This window comes from Eleutherodactylus coqui, chromosome 1, assembly GCF_035609145.1.
Source record: "Eleutherodactylus coqui strain aEleCoq1 chromosome 1, aEleCoq1.hap1, whole genome shotgun sequence".
NCBI lineage: Eukaryota > Metazoa > Chordata > Amphibia > Anura > Eleutherodactylidae > Eleutherodactylus > Eleutherodactylus coqui.
In genome coordinates, this window is record NC_089837.1 from 446965769 (window position 1) to 446989123 (window position 23355).

At 42.2% G+C, this 23355-nt stretch overlaps 1 protein-coding gene across 1 annotated transcript; it reads right to left on the reverse strand.

Moving 5' to 3' along the window:
- Window positions 1-261: 261 nt before the first annotated feature.
- MEDAG (mesenteric estrogen dependent adipogenesis) lies at window positions 262-21677 on the reverse strand. Its single transcript, XM_066583094.1, has 5 exons — window positions 21270-21677; window positions 11107-11219; window positions 9464-9576; window positions 7853-8144; window positions 262-6308 (listed from the first exon to the last, which is right to left on the reverse strand). The coding sequence occupies exons 1-5, from the start codon at window positions 21557-21559 to the stop codon at window positions 6232-6234; spliced, it is 885 nt and encodes a 294-aa protein (XP_066439191.1). The 5' UTR covers window positions 21560-21677; the 3' UTR covers window positions 262-6231.
- Between the last annotated feature and the right edge of the window lie 1678 nt (window positions 21678-23355).

Below are 23355 nucleotides of genomic sequence, written 5' to 3' on the forward strand. Positions count from 1 at the left end.
AGCCGATATACGGTGTCCTTGTTTGCAGGGGGAGGAGGATGAAGGAGCCAGGAGCAGGAACTGAGCTCCTGCCCCCTCTCCACCCCTTTCCACTCCTCTCCACTATTTGCAATAGGAGGGGGCGAGATGGGGGCAGAGCTAAGTACTGGTGCTTAGCTCCGCCCTCGTCCCACCCCTCCCATTGCAAATAGTGGAGAGGAGTGGAAAGGGGTGGAGAGGGGGCGGGAGCTCAGTTCCTGCTCTTGGCTTTTTCATCCTCCTCCCCCTGCAGACAAGGACACCGTAAATCGGCTCGGCGTGAAAACCGAGCCGATATACAGTCGTCTAAATAAGCTCTAAAACTAAATATCATATGTGAAACACGGTGGTGATAGCATCATGGTTTGTGCTTGTTTTGCAGCATCTGGGCCAAGACAGCTTGCCATCAATTGATGTAGCAATGAATTCTAAATTATACCAGCAAATTCTAAAGGAAAATACCAGGAACATCTGTCCGTAAGATGAATCTCAAGGGAACATGGATCATGCAGCAAGATAACGACCCGAAGCACATAAGTCGTTCTACAAAAGAATGGTTGAAGAAGAATAAAGTTAAAGTTTTGAAATGGCCAAGTCAAAGTCCTGACCTTAATCCTATAGAAATGTTGGGGAAGTACATGATGGGAGTGGTTCATGGCAGGAAACCCACCAAAATAATAGAGTTGAACCTGTTTTGTACAGAGGAATGTGCTAAAGTTCCTCCAAGCCGATGTGCCAAACATAAGAATTACTGGGAATGTTTAACCCCTGTGAGGGATTAGCGTTTAGGGGCAGTAGCAGCGTGGGCATTCGCGGCCAGAGACAGTGACACCGGGCAACAACGTTCTTTTGTCCAGGCTTTGTCTGGGTTTATTGCAGAAGAAACAGAACCAAAACGTAAATAAACACCTGCTCGTCTGAGCTCTCACTATACATCTGCTTGTTCCTGACTACTCACTGTCAGAATGCTTCTTGCTTGCTGTACACAGCCAGTCCAGTCCTCAGACCTGTGGAGGTCTCACCACACCCTCCTGGGTGTTGAGGTTAGGGGCGTCACCCTGTCAACCTCGCCTTTTGGCTCTCTCAGCCCACACGCTGGGCTAGCCGGGCTCCCTGCTCCACAGAGCCCTCTCTCTGGCTCTCAGCCAGATGCGCCCTAGCTCTCAGCCAGACGCTCTCTGTGGCTCTCAGCCAGACGCTGCTCTGCCAGATCCTCTCTGTCCTGCAGGCCCAGGCTTTATATGGCCTGATACCAGCCCCACCTGGTACGTGGGAGTGGCCATCCCACCCTTCACTTCGACCACTCCCGGAAAGCCGGCCCGGACTATGCGGCTTGGAGCCACTTACAAACACTACAACGTGTCAGTAACATAGCGTTACTGACACAGAAATGCTGGCTTCCTCCACCGAGCCCAGGCCGCTCGGTGGCACGTATCCACCCTCCAGCATTTTATCAGTCACTGTCTTACACCCCTTAGTGATGGCCCCATTGCCTTTTTACGTCCTGGCCTGCTGGGCTTAATTCCCAGAGGACATAAAAACATGCCTCCTCTGGGAATTAAAGCACTGCAGGATCAGGACGTGATAGCTCCATGCTGTCAGGTACCGGAGGTAGCCGACAGCATGGAGCTGTCATCCAGGGCCGCGGGACCCCACCCCACCGGATACCGGCGATCGCATTAAAGTTAGCGAAAAGTTAAAAAAAAGAGATTTCAGCTCTTCTTACGGATCAGATTTGTTAGGGGAGCTGAGAGTACTCACCCCCCGTCCTCCGCGCTGTCCGGCATCTGCTTCGTTCTCCCCGGCCCTACCGCCGACGTCTGCGCATGCGCGTGACATTATGCGTCTGGGAGGCCCGGGAAATTTAAAAACTCCCTGCTCCCGGCAAGTATGAGTAGCTGAGAACAGGGAGCTGTCCCCGGGAGCCACTGTACGCGGTTACCTGTCACATGATCGCTGCTATCCAATGGATAGCAGTGATCATGTAAAAGTTTTTAAAAAGTTGAAAAAGTGTAAAAAACAACCAAAAAAAAGTTTGTTTCATCTCCCTCCATGGATCATATCCATGAGGAGAGATGAAATTAGGTACCTAAAGCCCCCAGATTTTTTCGCGGACGTTGCCCGGCTTCTGTGCACGCGTCCGTCGCCAAAATGGCAGACGCAGGTGCAAAAGCCGCGGATTGGCGGGGTAATTTAAAATCTCCCCGCACTTGGCTACTAAATGTAGCCAAGAGCCTGGAGATTTCATGGGGGGCCATGGTACGTGCTTTCCAGTCACTTGATCGCCGTTATCATATGGATAACGACAATCACGTAAAAGTTAAAAAAAGCTCAATTTTCATCTCCTGTCACGGATCGGATCTGTGACGGGAGGTGAAATTACTTAAATAAGGCCACCGGCGATGTCCCCTGATGGGATCCTCATCCGCCGACCTTTTCCCAGTTTTGGCGCATGCGCCCGTCACCAAAATGGCGGACGCAAGCGCAGAAGCTGGGAAGGGCAAGAGGAAATTTAAAATCTCCTTGCTCCTGGCTACTAAAGGTAGCCAAGAGCTTGGAGATGTCACGGGGGGCCGCGTTGAGCGTCTTCGGTCGTGTGATCGCCATTATTCAATGGATAATGGTGATCACGTAAAAGTTAAAAGAGAGTTAAAGTTTGACGCTCCGTTCAGTTTGAGCCCCGTTGTGCATCCAGACAGAAGATTAGGACCACAATGGGTATGTTTCTGAACACGGGACAAATGGGGGTATACATTTTGGTGTGAAAGTCTTTATTCCCATGTATGCTGTACAAAAAAAACTAGTTTTAAAATGACATAATTGCCAAAAAAACAAAAATCTTAATTTTTTCCTTCTGCTTTGCTTCGATTCATTTAAAAACGGTGGAGTCAAAATACGCAGTACACCCCTAGATGAATGCGTTAAGGGGTCTAGTTTTTTAAATGGGTTCATTTGTGGGGGTTTTATATCATTTTGGCCGCTCAAGGGGTCTACAAGTGGGCAATAGGGCCTAAATCACCTTCAAGCAAAATGTCTGTTCTGAAAACCACCGGCTGCTCCTTTCGGTTAGGGCCCCGTTGTGCATACGGACAGAAGATTAGGGCAACAATGGGTATGTTTCTGAACACGGGACAAATGGGGGTATCCACTTTTGGGTAAAAAGCCTCCATTCATATGTCTGCTGTCCAAAAAAAAATGTTTTTAAAATCACATAATAGATTAAAAAAAAAAGCAAAAATCGTAATTTTTTACTTCTGCTTTGCTTTAATTTATTCAAAAACTGTTTGGTCAAAATACGCAGTACGCCCCTAGATTAATGAGCTAAGAGGTCTAGTTTCCAAAATGAGGTCATTTGTGGGGGTCCTCCGCATTTTGGCCGCTCAAGGGGTCTACAAGTGAGCAATGGGGCCTAAAACGCCTTTAAGCAAAATGTCTGATCTGAAAGCCACCGGCTGCTCCTTTCGGTTTTGGCCCCGTTGTACTTACGGACAGAAGATTAGGGCCACAATGGGTATGTTTCTGAACACAGGACAAATGAGGGTATGCATTTTGAGGTGTAAATCCTCATTTTCATGTGCACTACAGAAAAAAATCCTGTGTTTTAAATTACGTATTTGCAAAAATATGAAATTTTATTTTTTTTCTACTGTAAATTGCATTAATTCCTGAAAAGAAACTGTGGGGTCAAAATACTCCTGACCCCCCTCAGTGAATACATTAAGGGCTGTAGTTTTTAAAATGGGGTCATTTGTGGGGTTATCTATAATTCTGACACCCATGAGCCTTTGCAATCTTGGCTTGGTGCCGAAAAATAAAGTGTTCCTCAAAATGTTGATAATTAATGTTAAATTTGTACTTCTCCTAAACGGTTAAAAAAAACAACGAAGGTTTTTCAAACATGCATTTAGAATAAAGTGAACAGATTGAAATATATATCTTAGCAAAAATTTTTACAGTATGTTTGCACATATTTGAGATATTACAGTTGAAAATGTGAAAAAATGACAATTTTTTTCAAAATTTTCCCAATATTGGCGCTTTTAATAAATATACACAAATTATATGGGTCTATTTTTACCACCTAAATGAAGTACAATATGTGGCGAAAAAACAATGTCAGAATCACTTGGATATGCAAAACCTTTACAGAGTTATGATATGTTAAGTGACACATGTCAGATTTCCAAAATTTGGCTCCGTCACTAAGACGCAAATAGGCTTCGTCTCTAAGGGGTTAAATGCAGTTATTGCTGCACAATGGGATCATACCACTTACTGAAGCACAGGTATACATACTTTTGCCACTCACAGACGTGATATTGGATCATTTTCCTCAATAAATGAATGACCGAGTCCAATATTTTTGACTCATTTCATTTGGCTCTCTATCTAATTTTAGGACTTATATGAAAATCAAATGTAGTATTAGGTCAAATATAAGCAGAAATATGGAAAATTCAAAGCACCACTGTACATACACACACACACACATGTCTTACTGACTGGGAAGTGCTGAAACAAAGTTTGGGAGGTAAAAGGTAATTTAGAACATACAGCAAGCTTTAGTGCCAGTAATACCTTCAAATGACACTTTTTTCAGCAACCCATCAGCGTACAATGGCTGAAAATAAAGATTACTTGTGCAAAAAGATTATTTTTCAAGACTTGATCTTATGACAATCAGGCCAGGTATAGAGAAAATATAGAGCACTGCTAATATATAGCATGTAATATAAGAACAAAGAGATTTTCTAACTTAGTAAAAATGAACAAAAATGTATTAAACAATCAAAGCTATGCAACGTATGAAGCTGCCAAAAATGGGAAGTCCTTAAAGAAGTACATCTGTAATATATTATCACCATACAGTTACTGAAATAGTTTCTTAATAAACATTTCATATTTAAAAACTGTTAATATATATTTCATATTTAAAATTTGTGATGTTTGTTAAACTAAATTAGAATTCAAATTCCCCGTTAGGGCATACAAAGGTAATTGAGGAGGGTCCTTCCTTACACAAAGCGCCTCTTATTCTGGAGGATCCAGTATGTCCTTACATTAGACTAACAGTCTATATTATTCAATATGTATTCTGTAATGCTTCATTTCCACTGTAATGATATTGTAGGAAAATTAAACGGGCTTTCTGTGATTTAAAAAAAATCTAGAAAAATAAGCAATACTCATGTCCATAAATAGCCCCCATCCAGTGCAGGACTAACCCCAACCCATCAACCCACAGCTCTGATCCTAGAAGAAGCTGCAGAGGCCACATGCCATTCATTGTGTACATAACCGCTAAGCCAATCACAGGCTACAACAGTGGTACTGCTATGAATGTCATGTGATCACTGAAGTCTATGATTGGTTGAATGGTTATGTGCACAATGAACAACATGTGACTGCTGCAGTTTTGGAGTTTCTTCTGGGATAGGGCAAGGGTTCTTACTCTGGATAGCGGCACCATTTAGGAAGGGGAGTAGTACTTATTTTTCTAAAATATCATATTCTCTGTCTGTTACACTATTTTTAGTCTCAGAAAAACCCTTTAAACACTTACTGTCACCCACAGATTATTGCTTGGGGTTGCCGCAGTAGGATCAAGATGATTTAATAAAGAGGGGTTATCCAAAACAGGCAACCCCATTAAAAGCTTTTAAGCCTAATATGGTTTATCAGTTCATGCAAAACAGGCACCAAAAACAGGTCGGCTTAGAAGGTTGTTGAGTAAGGAAATAAAAAAGTTTACCCCAAACCAGGGTTCCTGCACCAGAGCGTATCTGTTCCGAGGCAGCTGAAAATGCATTGCATAGGTATATCAGGGCAGTTAAGTGCTCAGTTAAATAATGGATGTGTTATGATAACTATAATGTACTACAATGCTGTAAACCGAATCATTCCAATGGGTTCATATAATCTGCTGATGGTATTCAGTAAATATTCTGCATAATAACAAACTTGCCAGTCTTGAATACATTTAACTTTCGCTGCTTTTCTGATCTGCTTTTAACATTCTGTAATTTGCCGATCGAGTGACATCTTCACTACAGAAAATCCAAACAAAACTTGGCCAATTTTTTGGTTTCCAGCCCTTAAATGATATGTCAAATCCCAGTATTATTAACCATAATGTTCTCCGTCCGTGTATTCATGGCAATATTTATACAACTTATTCTCTTTCTGATGTAACTTTTTTCCTGCGTTTAATCCTCACGAGTTCCGTGGCAGAATGGGGGCAACATCATTGACAGGTTCTTCTTGTGGAAAAGGATCCTCCATGATCATATCTTAAAAGAGGAGAACAAAAGGAATTTTAGCACATAGACGATCACTAAAAGTAAATATAATCTTATAAGTGTATATCTCACTAGTTATTAACTTCGTATTTTGGTGACCACAAAGTTTATACATGTAATATGAAGGATATCAGTAGTTACCAGTAATTGCACTTGTAGTACTTCCTATATAAACTCCTGGATGGCTCACCACAGGTGTGCCTAGTTATATTGTAATACGGGCCCGACTGCAATCCCCCATACACATACATGATCGACTCAGCTGTCAGTCTGCTCCAACCTTCTGAGAACAAAAGGATTGGCATGTTGACATTCAACTGCCTGATACTTCTCACTCCAACTTCTGCTGTTGGGGGAGAATCAGGAAGCCCCCATACACATGGGATGCTTTGTCGATCCCTCAGGTTTGGCTGACATTAATCTAATATGTGTGGGCAGCTTTACTTAAGCCCTCTTTCACACGACCATATGCATTTTTACATTCGGACGTATGCGCTGCAAAATTGCATGAATGAAGAATAGCCGCGACCAAGTCCCAATCTTAATAAGTGTATTATTAGTCATTCACACAGGTGGCTGCTGTGTATCGACAAAAAAGTACGCTGCAGCGCAGAAATCCCTCGATCCTCAGAAATCCTTGGAATGACTGCTAATGCTTTAAATAGAGCCAGCTGTTTTCTTTTCCCAGCGTTGGACGTAGCTAAACTCCCTCTCCATTATTTTTCAGCTCCCATAGGAGTCTATGGGAACTCCCATTGTAACTCGGCAAAAGATAGAGCAAGACCTATCTTCTGACGCAGCGTATAAAAAAATTGGCGACCAAAAACAGTCACCGATGTGCTTTTTTTTTTCGTAGCCGAAAATCACTTATTTGAATTAATATATTAAAATCCAATGCTTCAGATGGTCGTGATTTTTGCCCATTGTGATTTTTGAATTGTGATCTAGTAAAGAACAAGAGAAGAGTCAAACGAATGAAATATTAAGATTTGTACATTTTTTGCCTGAAGCTACAATATCTCTGTTCAAAAATGTAAACTTGCTTTTGCCAAAAACACTCCCCTACATATCATGTAGTCATCAACAAAACAATAAGCTACATATTGTTTCACAACTTAAAGGGATATTCCCAAGATTGACTTTTATCACCTATCCACGGGATTGGTAATAAAAGTCTGACCAGTGGGGACCCCCACTAGTCTGAGAAAGGGGCTCCCATTTCCCCCTAACTGCAGGCTCACTACAGCCCCTATAGTGAGGAGGAGATTCAATGGAGCGGCAGTCGAGCATGTGCGATGCTGCTCCATTCATCTACAATGGGACGGCTGGAAAAAGCCAGGTGCTTGTATTCGACTATTTCATTTCACCAAGACTGACACGGACAGCTAAAACAGCTCTTCATTTTGAGGACCTCAACAAATAGCTCTCTAAATCTCAGCTTCCTGCTACTGAATATCGGGGTGAACTACAGTTATACCTGAATTTTGAGGTTTAGGTTTGAGATGTTTTAATATATATTAATTTACTAAACTAACCCAGAGAGAAAGCACTCGGTCTCCGATCATGGTCCCAGCTGCTACCCAGTCGTATTAATGCAGTGGTCATTTTTGACAGGAACAATTTAACTCTTTCTCTCCTGCTACTGTTCGTACAGTACAAGTTCAGAATCTTCCCATGCAAATCACAATTTTTCTTGCTCAGACCAAAGATGAAGAAGAAATCCACAAAGACATCGAGCTTGAAAGTGTATGAAAAACTCAGGTTGTCTTCTGTCAGTTGAAAGTTTTGTCTCTCAAGGTATTCTCTTACAGTATTGTGAAAAGTAAACTAGTGAGAAAAAGAAGAAACGTCATTCATGGCAGTCTTCTAAAATTAGTCATCAAAAAGTAGTAAACAAGGTGTCACAACCAGAGTCCAGGAGTGGGAGACTCAGGGCCATATGGCTCTACCTCCTGTCCCACCACCCCTTCCTGAACCTCCAGCAGCAATGAGCTATTTTCTCTCCTGGCATAGTTCTGGCTGTCACTGCCCAGCTGACTTCTCTGTGCACAGCATAACTCTTCCCCCTTTACTGAACACACATGTACTAAGTGCCGGAGATGAGGGAGAAGTTAAGCTATGCACAGAGCGATTCCCTGGACAGCCCCAGCCAGGTCTATGTGAGAGGAGAAGATAGTTCTTCATTGCTGGGAGATGAGGAGCAGGGGCTCTAGATGTAGGGGCAAGAGTAGAGGACTATTACTAGTGGGGGTCACAATGGAGGGCACTACTACTAGTGGGGGTCACAGAGGAGGGCACTATTACTAGTGGGGGTCACAGAGGAGGGCACTATTATTAGTGAGGGGCTACAGAAGGGGTCATTATTAATAGTGGGCATCACAGAAGGGGCACTATTACTTTTTCGAGTCGAAGAGGGGACACTATGACTGTGTGGGGACACTGAGAGGAGGGGGTAGTTATAGCTAGTGGAGTGTGCAAAGACAAGTTCTCACAGGACCCATCTGATTGGCGCTGGTCCTCATGGCAGTCTGGGCCTAGAACACCTCCAATCAGAAAAGACGTCACCTGTGATTACTAGAGGTAGCTGCTCTGTAATCGTTATCACTGTGTAAAACCGATATCTGACTAATGGTGAGTGCAATATAACATTAGACATGAGTCCTGTGTATAAGCCTGCAGTGTCTTCTTATTATAACGTATGTATATCAGTAATATATGGAACATTCATGTATTATTTGCACAACATGGATCTGAAACCTCAGACACTTACTTCGCTTTGTAAATGTAACAAAATATTAAAAAAATGTGAAAATGTATAAAGAAATGATTCAATGTAAACATGTAAGAAGTATATAATATATTCAGCAGAATCTATTGCATATATAGAATGCATTCAGTTCATCCTATTTCTATCAGCGGCATTACTGTATCTCTCTTATCAGGCTCAGTGTGAACTACTGAAATTGCAAATCCACCTCTTTCCTAATGACATTAGAATTTCAACCTGTGACTTATCCTGCCTTTGTCGATCCCACAGGCTTTACAATGCAGCTTCGCTCATTTACTATATAAACCCAAGCCTGCTACACAACAGCTGTCACATTTATACTGGGAGTGTTGATACAGACCTATATGAAGTCTCTCACCTGTAACTGATAGTTTTCTCCCATGACGGAGGATATAATATTGTTCATAGCCGCCTCCACCTTGGTTCTGATCTGTGGATGGCGTGTATTTACAATGAGGGCAAATGTTTTAGCTGGAAAAAGATAGATATTTTAGGCATATCTTCTAATACTTGCTGCAAACCGAAAACAACATTTACTTTACGCTTTATTTTATAGTAACAGCAAAACAGACAATGCTAAATAAACGAAGACAATGTGGTATACAGTATGAAAGTCCTTTAGGCCAAATGCCCACGGACGGAATATTGCTGCAGAATTTGTGGTCAGACTATTCTGTGCGGAAAATTGAGCGTACGGCTTCCATTGCAGTCAATGGAAGCCGTCCGTCCCACGATACTTCCGCAGTGAGTCACAGCCCAGCATGAGACACTCGTGTTGGATCCGGAGAGGTGAGTATAGGGTCTCTGGGGGGCGCCGGGCCTGATTCCGCTGCGATATTTCGCATGTGGAATCCGACTGGGCTGTGGGCATGAGGCCTTAGTCTGGCACATGTGGTTTGGGAAACCCATGCAATCACCTACTGGTCAAAATGCTCAGTTCCCCCCAAGATGAATTCATTAGGGGATCTAGTATTCCAAATGGGGTCAGTTGGTTGTTTTCTATCATTTTGGAAGCTGAAAGGCTCTAAACATGTACAATGGGGCCCGAAACACTTACAAGCAAAATGATTGTTTTGAAAGCTACTAGGTGCTCCTTTCCTTTTAGGCCCTGTTATGTGTCCAGACATAAGATCAGGGCCACAATGGGTATATTTCCAAACACAGAAGAAACAGGAGCATCCATTTGGGGTGCAAGTCATTAGTGATATGTGTGGTGTACAAAAAAACTATTTAAAGTGACACATTTTCCAAAAAAATGAAAATCGTATTTTTTTCCTTCTGTTTTGCTTACATTCATTCAAAAATTGTTAGGTCAAAATATGCAGTACACCCCTAGATAGATTTGTTAAGGGGTCTATCTTTCAAAATGGGGGAATTGTTGGGGGATTTCAAGCAAAATTTCTGTTCTGAAAGCCACCAGTTGCTCCTTTCCTATTGTGCATACAGACATAAGATTAGGGCTACAATGGGTATATTTCGAAAAACGTGTAAAACAGTGGTTTCAGTTTTGGGGTGCACATTCACATTTTCACGCACACTATACAAAAAAACTGAATATGAAATTTTCTTTTTTCTCCTCTGATTTGCATTAACTCCTGAAAAAAATTGGCCTGCTCATTAAGGCGTAAACAGGCTTCGTCACTAAGGGGTTAAGAAGACCGCTAGACTTTTTGTAAACATGTTGTAGTTAATGTTTGTTCTTTTTAAATCTGGTGCATGCCCAGAAAGCGTAAGATTAAGCATGACCTGTATATTTTCCATGATGTTCCTAAGGAAAGGAATACATTGTATTTGTTACTAGTGCTAGAGTCTGGTCACAGTGTATGGTATGTCCTCCTCCACTAGCCATATAATAACAAGATTCACGGATCATCCTCAAAGGTCATGCTCTAGTGCATTTTCAAGCCCGGAGTCACCTGAGAATTGGTTAAAATACCCAACTTTACCCACGACATGAGACGCTGAGATTAGATTTGCAGTGCAGGTAACTTCTCACCGTACCTGAGGAAGAGTGGCAGTTGCGTTTTCTTGCATTTGTTATAAATAACATAGGTTTTGCTAACAATGTTTCTCTGTAATCCTTATAATCCGCATGACTGCGCAGGGTGACTTTCCTGAAAAGATATACGGGAAAAAAAATCAGCTAATGTTAAAATATCTCCACTGAACATATAGAAGATATTCATCTAGAAGGGGAGGTAGAGACTATATTCAAAGGGATGAAAACTTGACTTCTCAAGGGATGAAAATGTCTTTATCAGATATGCTGCATAGAACACTGCAGCCTCCATCCTCCTCAAGTCTGCTATCAACTTCACTATCTTCACACCGCTGCTGTGGATAGCTGTGTACCCAGGTGGAGACAGCAGACCCAGGTGTGCAGACAGGAAAGAGCTGTGTACCAAGGTGCAAAAGACCGCAGGCAGTGGGTTCGGGGGCTTTCCCAATCTTCCAGATGGATGTCATCCTAATGGATATAGGGTGCAGGAGTTGCCATTGTAAACAAACAATGATTTATTAACTGTGAGATGTCACAAGTTAAGGCCCATGTAGACACAACGATTGTCGCTCAAAAGACATCTTTTGATCGATAATCGTGTGCATTTACACGGCAAGATGATCGCTCAAAATTCGCTCATATGGCAGTTTGAGTGACAATTTTGAGCGTTCACTTTGCATAAGTGTTTAAATGAAGCTCACGCTGTATGCAGAAGACAAGCGGGGCCGCTATCTTCTTCATACAGCTGTTTTCTTCTCGGAGCGCTTAGCTGCTATACAGCTGAGCGCTCCGAATGGAGTATACAGAAGACAACTGGAGAGCTGTCTTCTGCATACTCCTGCCATGTTCATGGAGCGCGCAGCTGGTATACAGCTGAGCGCTCTGAGCGGGGTATGCAGAACACAGCTGGAGCGCTGTCTTCTTCATACTCTGGCTGTGTTCTCCGAGCAGGATACCAGCTGAAAGAATAGTATCAGCCAGAGGCGTAACTTCAAGCTCCTGGGCCCCAATGCAAAAGCTGGAATGGGGCCCCCAACTATAATGCTTTATTCATAGTACTGGGCTCCCTATATGGAGAAGAGAGGCCTTATGGTCCACCCAAGGCTCCTGGGCCCGGGTGCAACCGCATCCTCTGCATCCTCTATAGTTACGCCCCTGGTATCAGCGGTATCCCACTGAGAACTCAGCGCGTGGCACTGATAAGGCTCATCATTCTCTTTCAGCTCGCTGAAAGACAACGATGAACGACTTGTTAACGAAAACTGTGCGTGCAGTAAGATCCAATGATTCTCACTCCAAAGATGGCTTTGAGTAATTTTTGAGCGAGAATCGTTAGGTCTAAATGGGCCTTTACTGTTTTCCTGTTTTGCACAGTAAAATATCAATATTTGGAGATTATACAAAACTATGTAAAGTAATTAACACAAGAAAGGACAGAATGCAGTTGCAAATGCATGTAGATAAGTTTGGCGCTTTTGCAGAAAAGTGGCAAATGAGGTTTGACACTGATAAATATAAGGTTATTTACATGGGTAGAGAAATACATGTCACCATCAAACACTAAATGGGAAACCACTGGGTAACACCGACATGGAAAAGGACTTGGGTATTTTAGTTAACTGTAAGCTTAACTGGAGCAACCAGTGTCAGGTAGCTGCTGCCAAGGCAAATAGAATCATAGGTTACATCAAAAGAGGTCTAGGGCCACATGACAAGAACATTGTTCTTCCTCTTTACAAGTCACTGGTCAGACCACACAGGGAATATTGTGGAAGGTTTTGGGCACCAGTAGTCAAGAAAGATATAGCAGAGCTCGAGTGGGTACAAAGGCGGGTAACTAAAGTAATAAATGGAATGGGTGGACTACAATACCCAACGAGGTTATCAAAATTGGTGGTTTTTCATTTTAGAAAAAAAACAATGGCTGAGGGTCGACCTAATTATGTATAAATATATCAGGGGACAATACAGTGATCTCTCCCATCATCTATTTATACCCAGGACTGTGACTGTAACAAGGGGGCGCCCTCTATATCTACAAGAAAGAAGGTTTTTACACTAATATAGAAGAGGGTTCTTTACTGTTAGAGCAGTGAGATTATGGAACTCTCTGCCTGAGGACATGGTGATGGCAAATTCGATAGAAGACTTTAAGGGGGGCCTGGATGCCTTTTTTGAGCATTACAATATTACATATTATAGTCACTAATTACTTAAGAAGGGTCGGTGATCCGGGGATTATTCCAGTTCCCAGCCTTAAAGCCAGGAAGGAATTCTTTCCCCTAAATGAAGAAAATTGGCTTCTACCCGATTGTTTTTTGCCTTCGTCTGGATCAACATTGGGGAGGTAACAGCTAGATGGATATATGTCTTTTTTCATCCTAACACTATGTTACTATTAAGAGTTCATATAACCGTCTGTTAATCGGAGTCCTAGCCCTATTGACCAGGATCAAGAAGGAACAATAATAATCTCACTAAACAGTCTTTAAACTTGTCAGCACAGGATACCTGCAGCAGCTGTGCCCAGCCAACTAGGGATCAGTTTATCTCCAGCTTGCCAGTATGGGTGTTCAGCATTGTCGGAGGGCAGGGAAAGCAGGAATTACTTGGCAATAACTTCACTATGAGTTCAAATGAATGTTGCACTGTGATTGGTTGATGGGCAGCAAGGATTTTCTTTTAGACAACTTTCATAACAATGTGGTACCGGACTACTTTTTCGTGGCCCACTCTGTAGATGCTATGGTGATGATGAGTGACTGTGAGGCATAGTGTATAGTTTTACATAATGCATACATGACTGTGGTATTACTGATAATATGCCAGCACAGCGGTTATTTATAAAATGTCTCTATATCCTGTGAAGCAATCACCAACAAAGGTTTGAACACCTACTGAGCCCTTTCATTGATAGGAAGTCACTTCCAGAGAAACACTCATCAATTATATAATAATCCAGTGTTCGCATGCGGGACTCCAGCACTTACCACCTTTACAGAACGGCGGCACCTTGTCACTCTTTAGGGTGCCGTCACCGAGAACTGAGCTTTATAATCTTATCACCAAACATTGGCATTTCCCATACTCCAGCTTCTCAGAGTCCCAGCACTGTTAGGAGCCTACACCCTGATTGTCCAGCGAGCTTAATAAGTAGTGCATGCAGGGTATTTCGTTAGCCGGACAGCTGAGACCAAACCATACGCATATACGTTCATATGGTTTGGTTGAAGATGTATATATATTAGATTACCCTCAGCTGTTTAATGCAACATTTCCCCAGCTGCAATTTCTTGCAACAACCTGTACAATGCAGTGTCTGTAACGTACCCTATCCATTATGAGCAGTCTTTCTAACACACTATTAGAGTCAATAGCTGTTAATAACAAAGTTATCCTATAAGGATGTTTTTAGGGCTTATGAGGGCATTTGGATGTTTTAGAGGAGGTCTCCCAGTTGGGATCCCATCTATGAGCCTGAACAGAGAGCTGCTCTGTAACACCAGCTCCAGCTCTACTATACCCAACCCATCATGCATTACAGGGCCATTCATCTAAATGTCTGCCATGAAAGTCTACATTTCCCAAGCAAAACCTAGAGATGGCTTCTTGTAGTGACTGATCGACATACCAGATTCCTTTCCAAACATACTGTATAAACGATGGGGACCTACCCAAATATACTATATCATTGTCGAGGCCCGTGGCTCAGTTGCGGGTGGCACTCAGGAAGAGGAGGCCCGTTACCCAAGCAGTTGGCAGTCAATTACATGCTGCAAGCTCCCGTGGTGCATGCTCCTCCCTTCCATTGAGAGACTGCAGACTCCTTAGTCCATCAGTGCATTATAGCAGAGGAGGGGAGCAGGCCATTCAGTGCAACCAAGTATGTACTGTATATAATTATATATGTATAACTGGTATAAGTTATACCAGCTGTACATACATAATTATATACAGAAAGTATCCCTGTACATACAGGGGGATGTACATAGTCCTGTATATAGTGATACGGAACATACGAGTATAACCTGGATATCTCTTGTATATAATTATATATGTGCAGCTGGTTTAAGCTATACATTCTATATAGAGTGATATAGACCATGCTGGTATAACCTGGGTATATAATTATACATGTACATCTGGCGTAAGTTATACATCTCACTGTATAGAGTGATATTGATCATGTGGTGTAACAAGGTATGTACCTCATATAATTATAAATGTATAGCTGGTATAAGTTATACCAGCTGTACATATATAATTATATACAGGAGATACGTAGCTTATACCAGCATGTCACTATATACAGCATGTAACACACTCACTAACAAAACGGCCACGTGCTCGTTAGTATTTTGATATGGAGCATGCTGGTTTAGCCTGGGTATCTCTGATACATAATTATATATGTACAGCTGGTATAGGTTATACATCTTCCTGTATAGAGGGATATGGAGTATGCCAGTATAATCTGGGTATCTCCTGTACATAATTATATACAGGGGGTGGACAAAAATATGAAAACACCGTACCAAATGCATGGGATTTTAATCATTAGCATTGAGCTGCCCTTTTGATCCCTGCTTGGCTGAGAGCTTTCCTACCAAATTTTTGTTTACTTCACCTCTTGCCCTGCTCTGGGTGGTTTGGGGAGCCAGCTGGTAGCAGCAGCTGAGTGGCTCAAACCCCTAACCAGTGGAACCATGCTGCTCGGTCGGATGTTTATTTCTGCCCAGCAGCATCTGTCTTATATTACATTACATGGGATTATAAATCCTATTTCAATTAGACAATTAGTCATGTTTGAAAAGCTTATAACAAGGGGCTAAATCCTGTATGTAAATATGTTTTGCAGCACTGTTTAGGTATTGGTACAGGTATTGGTATAGATATTGGTACAGGTACAGTTATCGAGGGGTGGGGGGCCTGAGCTGAACTTTGAACCCAGGCCCCTGAGTCTTTAGATACACCCCTGAATCTGTGATTAGGTAGGGGAGAAGATTAGTAGCAATGTCAGAAAATGTGACTTTACGGAAAGAGTAGTAGATGCTGTAACAAACCTCCAGCAGACGTGGTTGGGAAATCAACAATGAAGTGTATGTAAACTGCCTAGGATAAGCATTGATCTGTCCAATGAGAAATAACGTAAGGGCAGACTACATGGACAATGTAGTCTTTTTCTGCCATCTGTACTAACTACTAACTTATAATTACTGCTACCTAATAGGCAGCGCTGGCACTTTGTGAAGGGTGCAGTCCGGGAACCAGGATAATGTGCTGCATATTAATAAATATACGGTAAATATTAGTGACATGGTTTGATTGATGTAAAAATAATTTCTGGAGGAGGTACAGACTTGGGGGAATTTACCATATGACTGTCGGAACTTTTCTGTGTGCTATTAGTCATTTCTACTGAGGTCACATCCTTTTCTTTCTTTCCCAGATGTGACTGATTTTAGAGTATTTTATCCTCTCCTGTTTTAAAATGATTTCATTTGTCAAATTTTAGCCAAAAACGATGTCTGTAGTGCCGACTGCCAATAAATAATAGACGTGACATTAGAAGAGAACGTTCCCAAACAGGCACATTGCAACACTATCGTCAATGGAGAAGCCGCCTTATTATTACAAACAAGGGTTAAAATCTGATTTAAAAATGTAGAAATCTTACTTTAATACACAATATGTTTATTTTTTATTTTCAAAACTACCACAAAAACCTGGAGATCCTATTTAGTCATTACATCATTACTGGGCAGCTCACAAATGGCACACTGTTATATGGGGCCGAGCCCTGACAGAAGAAGAAGGAATGACATCAGTCCTGGTTGCGCCAATGATTTCTGATTTACTCCGTTTCTCACATCATCATTGAACATCACTAAAAGGGACAAGGAAGGCTATTTAGGATTTGGTTGGGTGAATATGTCATTGTAAATAGATACACTACTTAGCTAAAAGGGAGTGCACACCAACATGGACATCAATATTCAGCTGATCCTCATCTATAACAGCCTTAACTCTTCAGGGGATATGAAAACGGACGCCAAAAGGACAAGGACTCATGTTAGGCAATGCGAACAGGTTTGCTGGCTTTCAAAGGCGTTTTCTGAGGTTATAGTCAAGCCAGATATAGTGTTGGAAGTCCTATACATGCAAATAAGGAAGATGGAACAATACCTCTGCAGCGCCACCTATTGGATGGCGGCATTCCTTCAAATCAATGTCAGACCCTGTAAACAAGTCTTTAAAACAATGATTGGGAATTGAAAACTAAGTCAGAAATCCATACACAGGCAGCTGTTTTGGGTTTTTTGCCCCTCATCAGTGTGCAGTAGGTTTTTGGTTTGGCTAGCGAGAGGCTTATGATGTGGGTCAGGAGAGGTGTCGTCTCTTCTTAAGGTGAAGGTGTATGGAGGCACCTAGGAGGTGAGTGAGGAGACTAATAAGGCCATGCATGCTCCTCTGGGTAATATATGCAAATAAATAGAATGGAACAATACCTCTGCAGGGCCATCTATTGGATGGCAGCATTCCTTCAAATCAATGCCAGGGCCTTTAAACAAGTCATTCCTATACAGCACTTGGTCAGCAGTGGTGCTGAAGCCAGGAAGAAGCCAAATGGACTGTTGTGCGTTGTAGAGATCCAATTTAATTTTTGAGATCTTGCAATTGGACTCCACCAATCAGATATTGTTGGCATGTCTAAGCTTTATGTTAACAGTATTATTTAAGCTAAAAACCCCTTACATTCTGATTTTTAAAGAGCTTTTTCCTAAAAAAAACAAGAGTGCATATAATGAAGGGGTAATGTAGGACTAGCACTATAGGTTCACCATTTATACCATTTTATAAATAAAATGTGAATCACCACACGCTCTAGGTATTATTATTCATATAATAGACCGACCCCATGTATGTGTTGTTTTAAAATGCTGCCGTATTTCAGGATAAATGTACTTTAAAGTTTGACTCAAAATGAACCTCCAAGTCAAAGAGATGAGCTACGCCGACTTCTTTCCACCCACAGCATCTTCAATGACAGCTCTTTCCCTATACACAAGCCGTGAGAGAGTAGTCAGTCAACATGCAGGCAGAGACATGGCCTGCCTCTTTGTCTCGAAACTCTGTTCTGAGTCAAAGTGTGTTTATTCTGAAATGGCGCAGTATTTCAGAATAATACATACAATGGGGCGATGGGTATACCTGTCCCAGGTTCATACTACTATGGCTCGGGCAGTATGAACTTGGTGACAGTTTCCTTTAAAATATATTACGTAAGATAAAAACAAGTACAATATACATGAAGAAAATGAGTTACAGACTGATACAGTTGGGTAGAGGACCCTGACAGTTAGACTTCAATCTACAAGGGAAGGAAGGTGAAGGTAGAAACTGCTTATACAGTGATGACAGTAGGGCTACTGTAGGTCATAGGCTTTTCTTAAGAGTTTTTTCAAGTTCCTTATGAAGCTTTCTGAAGTGGTGGAGAGTCTGATGGTCTGGAGTTGTGAGATTCAAGATACAGGTGAGGCAACGGGAGAAATCTTGAAGACAGTTGTTTGAGGAGCAGACAAGAGGACAGGAAAGAAGGTCCTTTGAGGACCAAAGATTATGTGTGGGAAGATATTGGGATATTAGGTCAGAGATGTAAGGAGGGGAAAGGTTGTGAACAGCCTTGTATGTCATTAATAATATTTTGAACTGGACTCTATCGAGAATTGTGGTAGGTACTGAAATAGTAGTCATACATATTGGGTTAAAATTATTGCTAGGCTAAGGGCGCCTACCCACTTGCACGATTTTCGTGCGTGAAAAACGCAGCGTTTTCCGCACGTTTTTCGCGGCTTTTTCGCGCCTTTTCCGTTAATTTCCATTGACATTCATGGGTGCATTGAAAGAAAAATAAGGACACATATGCAACTGACAGTTCCTATGTTAAAAATTGCAACGGACCGAAAAAAAAAACGCAAATGGACAAGAACACATTCTATCCTAATTGCTCTTCAGAAAAAACGCAAAATGCAAAGGAAAAAAAATCGCAAGTGGGTAGGCGCCCTTAGGGTTACATTTACTTTCGCTGCTTAACCCCTTAATGCCACAGGACGTAAGTCTACATCTTAGGCACGTGGTACTTAATGCAACAGGACGTACATTTACGTCCTGTGGATGGCACGGGCTCAGAAGTGAGAACATCGATCCCTGCTGTTAAACCCTTACATGCCGCAATCAATGTGCCATCCTAGAAGAGCAGGACTACCTGTGCAACCTGATTGGCCTGCAAGTACTGCCTCAGGGGTGTAACTATAGAGGATGCAGGGGATGCGGTTGCACCCTGGGCCCAGGAGCGTTAGGGGGTCAATAAGGCCTCTCTTCTCTATATAGGGAGCCCAGTACTATGAATAAAGCATTATAGTTGAGGGCCCCATTACAGATTTTGCAATGGGGCCTAGAAGCATCAAGTTATGCCTCTGTACAGCCTCATGCTACCAGTAATGACAATGACACTAGCAAAATGCAAAACTGCGGAATAATCAGTCATGAAGCCTACAGAGAAAGTAATTGTCTGTGTTCACTACCTGCAAAACCATTCCCCTTTTCACACGGGCGGAATTTTCCACATTCCATACCACCTATCATGGTAAGTTCTATGCCAAAATCCTTGTGGCTTCATTCCAGAATGAAAATGGCTTCAATTAGCCTGCAATTCCGCACCAAAATCCATAGGGCTAATTTTGATGTGGAATTTCTCAGCAGCAAATTTCACTGCGTCCCAATGGAATTTTTTTTTTCTTTATAAAATCCGCGCATGGCCCCATGCGTCTTGCTGCCCATAGGGATGCATTAGCATCTGTAGAGCAGCTAAAAACATGCGGGTGGGATTTCCTCCCGGCATGCGGGTCGCACGCACAGGAATAAATCGCAGCATGCTCCATTTTCCTGTGGAGACAGCTCAGACAGCTCCCACGGCTTCCTTTGAAGCCTATGTAAGTCGTCCGTATCTGCGGCACAGCCGCAGCTGTTTTTGTGCTGTGCCGCGGATACGTGGGAGAATTCACGTGCTTGCCAACTTTGTGAATGCGAAGCGTTTTTATGTCAAAGAAGCGATCCTCCGCCGCGTTTTCAATGGGAGACCTCGCATCACGTGCATATAGGATTGAAAAACAATGTCACGAACATGCAGGGCCATGCAGGAAAACATCACTCATGTGCATAACCCCATTCAAAAGAATAGGTTTCATATTTGTGCAAGATTTGTGCACCTCGCAATAGACAAATCTCGTGTGAGTTTGTCACCTGTGTGAAGGCAACCTAAGGGTGCTATTTACACATCAGCGTATTCTTCCCTGCAAAAGGCTGGCCTCAATCAAAATTTCTCTATCTACATTTTGCAGGGAAGAAATGCTATTTGCAGCAGCGCCCTAATGAAACAGATTTGTATCCCTGAAGGTTCAGTGACTTGGAATTATACTGTGATGCTTAAGTGTCCCTTTAAATTTTCAAGCAGTGTATCTACAGTATTGCAATAATTTCAGCATGGTCTATAGTAGGGCCAGCTTCCAAAACATAACTTGAAACCATCCGTGTGTCATTTATAATACAGGTGTCTTCTTATGTAGTACAGCCTTGGTCCCCTTCAGACGTCAAAGTCCTGATGCAACTGCTACTTCTGCACCCCTTATAACTACACCCCTGCCCAGGTTGGTTCACGTAGGGCAGTTTTGTGCAGTTTCTTTTTTTTTGTTCAACCAAAACCAGGATCATAAAAAGGCAGAAAAGTATAAAGGAAAGAAATGGGTTACATATATACATTTTCTTTAGGCAAATACAGAACTGGGTGTAAAAGGGTCTGCATCAAAAACTGTTAATGCAACTTACATTATGTTCTCACACAGCAGATTTGTTGCTAAAAATTCTTTCCATACCCCTAAACATCTTTACATGTATGTTCTTATAAGCTGACCATTCCAATAATGAATAAATATCAGAATGTTCATCTGATCAGGACCCCCTGTAGTCCCCACCGGTCCTTATATTTATAAATGTGCACTCATAGTTAATAAATCAGGAAGTATGCATAGACACAGTGTTTGCAATAACTACATGCATAAATCAACAATGTCTGGAGATAAGAGAGTTTCAACAACAGTCAACTCACCTCTGGATATAATTGACAATCTTGCACTGACGACCATCTATGAGGGCAATGCCATCACTAAGCAGGTTGAAGCCCCCTTTATGGTTAGTAGAGGTCAACACGTCGTCCTCCAGGGTCAGGTAGTCGCCTTGCAGATCTATGAGCAGATTTAGGGGTAGCAGAGCCATCTCACAGTTAGCAGTGGTGATTGTGGACAGGATGTCTGAGCCCACCGAGGAGAAGCTCATTCTGGAGCAAGTGCTACTTATTCGCTCCAAATGGGACATGTTTATTGGATTGCTTGTAGCCATTGTGATCTCTCCACAAAATCAATATGTAAAGTTCCACAACGAACACTTAGATCTTCTCTAGTGTGGATAATGTACGACAGATCGTTCTGACTGCTTCATGCAGTTCTGACTGCTCCCAAAGAGCTCAGGGTCAGGGTGGGACAGTAAGCCCTTCCTTATAGGAGGTACACGCAGTGCTCACTTCATGCCTGCCTTATGTGACGTGCTCACTCCTCTAAATAGGTTTCCTTCAAGGAGGAAAAACAGTCAGGGAGGAATCAAACATGTCTTAAAATTGTAGCAATCAGGCGTCTAGTAACATGAACTCTATCACTGCTGGATTTCTGAGCTCTAATGTTTATGTATAAGAGCTACTGTGTAGCAACTTTCTTAAATGATGTTTTTTTTTCGGGAAAAATTGACCAATTGATCGCTGAGCTCTGTTATTTGCTGCAGCCCCTGTGACATCCCCTAAACCATGCGGAACTGCAGCAAATAACGGAGACAAGAATGGAGAACTGAGCACTGTCGCCGAACACAGTAGGAGTGGGGAGAGGCGAGATTGTTATATCAATGTATGGGGAAGGGGTTGTCCAGAGATGGTTCATCTTCGACAACCCCTAAAATAATCACAGCATGACCTCTTTCAGCACGATAATTCACACCAAAAATGTTCAGAATTGTTAGTAGAGCATGACAAAAAGTTCAGGGTGATAACTTGGCCTCCTAACTCCCCAGATCTCACTCTGATTGAGCATATGTGGGATGTGCTTGAAAAGTAAGTCTAATCCATCGATACCCCCAATGCAAAAATCAGCAATGTCTCGTGCACTTATCATGCAGTTAAAACACCACTGATCATTCACTGTCTTACATAGGCATGATGTCACCAGCTTGTTCGGTCGGGCAAACAACAATCGTGAGATTCTTGGCCCATGTAAAAGGAGCATTAGGGCAGAGACATGCGAACGTATTTGCGCATGGTTTTACACACACTATACACAAGGAATAGAATCCATTGATTTCAATGGGTTCACTCTCACAAGCAAATTAATTTCAATGGATCCGTTTTCACTAGAAGAAAACCCTGTTCATGCTCAATTATGCTCTGTAGTGGCCAGCATAGTTGCGTATAAGCCTCTGTGTTTTTGCCCTTAAGGTGGAACTATCCATCGAAATCAATAGTGAAAAAAACTAGAAACGTTTAATTCTGTTTTTCTTTTGTTTTCTACTCCAAAATTGGAACAGAGAGATGAAAAAAGCACTAACACAGATGTGAACTAACGAGCCCTTACAGAGAGGTCACGCTCCACTTATATTAGTTTGCTTGACTCTCACATTCCTTCTAACCAGCGAGTTTTGTATTGTAAAGTGGTCAAGTAAGTTTAGTGCTGCTCCCAACCAACTGAAGCTACAGAAATAGTACCGTAAATCTCCAATTCATCCATCAGCACTGCCAAGCAGAAGAGATCTGAGGCACATTTCCCCTACAGCTCTCTGTGCAGCTCTTTGCTCTTGGCAATTTGTGAATTGCCATTTAAGTGTTGTCTAAGGCCACTAATGTCGATACAGAGTATTCAGCTCGCAGGTCTTGCGCATGTTATACGCTGTACCAATCTGCCATAGGCAGCCATGTTGTCGCTCACACAACTTGTGCGAAATACGCGAGCAAGAAACCCTATCTTGGCGCATAGTGTTCATATGTATGTATAGATTACTTGGTTTCTCTTGCTGAGAACAATCAAATTTTAGAAGATCATACATGCCAAGATAGTACATGGCGATGAGTGGAATGCAGCCAGTATGAGATACGCTCG